The sequence below is a fragment of the Coffea arabica genome, chromosome 2c (assembly GCF_036785885.1).
Source record: "Coffea arabica cultivar ET-39 chromosome 2c, Coffea Arabica ET-39 HiFi, whole genome shotgun sequence".
In the NCBI taxonomy this organism is placed as follows: domain Eukaryota; kingdom Viridiplantae; phylum Streptophyta; class Magnoliopsida; order Gentianales; family Rubiaceae; genus Coffea; species Coffea arabica.
Window position 1 is genome coordinate 54739286 of NC_092312.1, and position 4071 is coordinate 54743356.

At 42.2% G+C, this 4071-nt stretch overlaps 1 protein-coding gene across 1 annotated transcript; it reads left to right on the forward strand.

Moving 5' to 3' along the window:
• Positions 1-1076: 1076 nt before the first annotated feature.
• LOC140035702 (uncharacterized) lies at positions 1077-2637 on the forward strand. Its single transcript, XM_072077037.1, has 3 exons — positions 1077-1253; positions 1340-1885; positions 2392-2637. Exons 1-3 carry the CDS (start codon positions 1077-1079, stop codon positions 2635-2637), a joined length of 969 nt encoding a protein of 322 aa, XP_071933138.1.
• The last annotated feature ends 1434 nt before the right edge of the window (positions 2638-4071 follow it).

Below are 4071 nucleotides of genomic sequence, written 5' to 3' on the forward strand. Positions count from 1 at the left end.
GCATTCTGTCCACACCACAAATTGGCCTCTTGAGTCATTTTGCAGATTGCTAAAAGTGTCCAAAAAGAGTCCATCCTAGTCATAGAGCCCTTGCCGAAGTAAATCTCCTCCAACATTTGAGTCACTCTTTTGCGGGCTAAATAAAAAAAATTTCTTTTTTTTCCAGAACACTCTTGCTCGTATAATTACTATTTCTGAGTCATTATTCGGACCTCTAATCACTAGGTTCTCATATGCTACTTTTGAGGACAAAACTTGAGAAAAGTTTGGTTGGACTACTTGAAGGAAAATTCTGATTTCTTCAAGGGGGCAATCAAGGGATTTGAAAGTGAGTGGTGAGATCATTAGAGTGTGTTTAAACACTTGAGCGAAACACGAGAGTGAGCGAAACACGAGAGTGAGCGAAACATGTGAGGGAGTGAGTGAGGAATTTTTACCTTAACATTTGTTGAAGTTTTACAAGATAACCCATGGCCAATGAAAACGATATCACCGTGGCACAATTGGCATCAAGAATGGATGCTATATGGAGAGACATGCAAAGGAAATTTGAGCTCCACTTTTAGTCCATGCAAGCGCAAATTGAACAATTGGATCCCTCCAAAAACGCACAATTGGATCCCTCCAAAAACTCTTCTAGGAAAACTAGAGGGAAACTCACCGTGAATGAATTCAGTGACTCTAACTCAGAGGGAGAGTTCGAAGATGATGAGCGAAGGCCGCAGAGAATGACACAGCGAGCTCATGTGGAGGATCAACTCAAGGGAATAAAATTAAAAAGTCGTACCTTCCACGGCAAATTGGATCCCGAAGCGTACTTGGAGTGGGAGAGAAAGATTGAGTTGATCTTCGATTGCAACCTCTATACAAAGTTTCAAAAGGTAAAGTTGGCCGCCATAGAATTCACCGATTACGCCGCAGTTTGGTGGGATCAACTCCGCATCAAACAACAAAGGAATAAGGAACCGGCCATTCGGACATAGGACAACTTGAAACGAATCATGAGGAAATGCTTCATACCCAGTTACTATCACAGGGATTTGCATCACAAATTTCAAACCCTCACTCAAGGTAGTATGACGGTTGAAGACTACTTCAAGGAAATGGAAATGTCCATGATACGGGCTGATGTTCACGAAGATGAGGAGGCCACCATGGCACGGTTTTTGGGAGGATTACGGCCTGACATTGCTGACATCGTGGAGCTTCAACACTACCTTGATATGGGAGAACTCTTGGACAAAGCTATCAAGGTACAATGGAGCTTCAAGAGGAGGGGAATGGCCCAACAAAACTCCAACTTCCAATCTGGAAATTGGAGAAATACACCCTTAAAAAGGGAGGATCACACTTTGCAAAGTCGAATGGAAATTCCAGGGGGACTTTCAGGCTGACTATACTACCTTCCAAACCAACTTCAAGGGAGGGTTTTAAATCCCAACCAGAGGTCTCTAAACCAAGGACTCGTGACATCAAATGTTTCAAGTGTCAAGGGTTTGGGTACATTGCTTCCCAATGCCCCAACCAACGGACCTTGGTCATGTTACCCAATGGCGAGTTATTGACCGATGATGAAGACGGGGAACATGAGGGAATGCCATCCTTGGAGGGGGAAGAGGATGAGCTTGAGGAGATACCTGTCAATGAGACAATTGGATGCCTAGTGGCAAGGCGAGCACTAGCTACTCAAGCTAGTCGAGATGAGCTCCAACGAGAAAACATCTTCTACTCAAGATGTCATATACACAACAAGGTATTTAGCCTAGTCATTGACCTAGGGAGTTGCACTAATGTTGCAAGCTCACTAATAGTGGAGCGACTCAACTTACCAACAACCGACCACCCTCGACCAAACAAGCTCCAATGGTTAAACAATAGCGGTGAGGTACGTATCTCTAAACAAGTCTTAATTACTTTTCACATTGGTCGTTATGAAGATGATACTATATGCGATGTAGTACCTATGCAAGCCGCACACGTTTTTTTAGGCCGCCCTTGGCAATTTGATAAGAGAGTTACTTTTGATGGTTTCTTGAACAAATACTCCTTTTTGCATAATGGTAAGAAAATTACACTTGCACCTCTCACACCACAACAAGTGCATGAGGACCAAACTAGTTTGCAATGGGAGTATGAAATGCATGTCACTAGTCAAAAACAACCATCGAAATTAAAACTAAAGGGGTAGCCGAGACCTCAAGGAGTAAAAGTTAACCTAACAGAACCAATGAGCTAGGAAAGAAAAGAAAAACCAACATGCTAGCTTGAATGAGAGATGTGAGGAGAGATTTACATTCCAACCAAGTCATGCTCATATTGATTTGTAAAAAAGCTTTACTCACTAATGAACATGATACTTCTCTGCCTAGTGTTGTCACTAACCTTTTACAGGAGTATCATGATGTGTTTCCTGAGGACAAACCTAATGGCTTGCTACCTTTGAGGGGGATTGAACATCAAATTGATTTCATCCCTGGGGCTTCATTGCCAAACAAGGCACCATATAAGACCAATCCCGAGGAAACTAAGGAACAACAAAGACAAGTAGAGGAGTTGCTTGGTAAGGGTTGGATTCGTGAGAGTCTAAGCCCTTGTGTTGTACCCATCCTACTTGTGCCTAAGAAGGATGAAAGATAGAGATTGTGCACTGACTGTCAAGCCATTAACGCCATCACGGTAAAGTATCGCCATCCCATCCCTTGTCTAGATGACATGCTTGATGAATTGCATGGTGCTTTTATTTTTACAAAAATTGATTTGAAAAGTGGATACCATCAAATTCGTATGGAATATGGGGACGAATGGAAAATCGCTTTTAAGACTAAACATGGCTTATATGAGTGGTTGGTCATGCCTTTTGGCTTAACTAACGCACCTAGTACTTTTATGATATTAATGAACCATGTTTTCCGTCCTTTTATTGGTAAATTTGTAGTGATATATTTTGATGATTTCCTCATTTATAGTAGGAGTTTAGAAGAGCATGCATTGCACTTACAGGCTGTCTTGGATGTACTTCGAAAGGAAAGGCTCTACGCCAACCTTAAGAAGTGCATTTTTTGCACTGATCAACTTGTTTTTCTAGGATATGTTATAAGTGCATAGGGGGTACAAGTTGATCAAGCAAAGGTGAAGGCTATAAATGAATGGCCCATCCCTACCACTGTAAGTGAGGTGAGGAGTTTCCATGGCTTGGCAAGCTTCTATAGACGCTTTGACAAAGACTTCAGCACCATAGCTGCACCACTTACATCCATCATCAAGAAGAACTCACCATTTCAATGGGGGGAAGAACAAACTAAGTCTTTCGAATTACTTAAACACCAGCTCACACATGCACCTGTTCTAAGCTTACCCAACTTTGATAAGGCTTTTGAAATAGAATGTGATGCTTCTGGTATAGGTATTGGAGCTGTTCTACTCCAAGAAGGTCGACCAATCACATACTTCAGTGAAAAACTAAATGGAGCCGCCTTGAACTACTCAACCTATGACAAGGAGCTGATGGCCTTAGTTTAAGCACTATGAACTTGGCAACACTACCTTCGCCCTCGAGAGTTCATCTTGCACACTGATCACGAATCACTCAAGCACATCAAGTCACAAACCAAGCTGAGTAAACGACATGCAAGGTGGATAGCCTTCATCGACACTTTTGCATTCGTGATCAAGTATAAAATAGGTAAGTCTAATATAGTAGCTGATGCACTTTCTAGGAGATATACACTACTTACTACATTATATACCAAATTGCTAGGATTTGAATATCTCAAGGATCTCTCTGCCACTGACCCAGATTTTGGTGAAATTGTCAACTCCTTGCCACGAGACACTCGTGAGCATTACTTTCTTTCACAGGGGTTCTTGTACTACAAGGACCGATTGTGCATTCCCCTGAGCTCCATGCGATCCCTATTGGTTCGAGAAGCCCATGGAAGAGGACTTATGGGTCACTTTGGGATTACTAAGACATTGTCCATCCTCCAAGAGCACTTCTTTTGGCCATGCATGAAGAGGGACGTGGAATGACATATAGAAAGGTGTGTGACTTGTCACCATGCAAAATTGAAG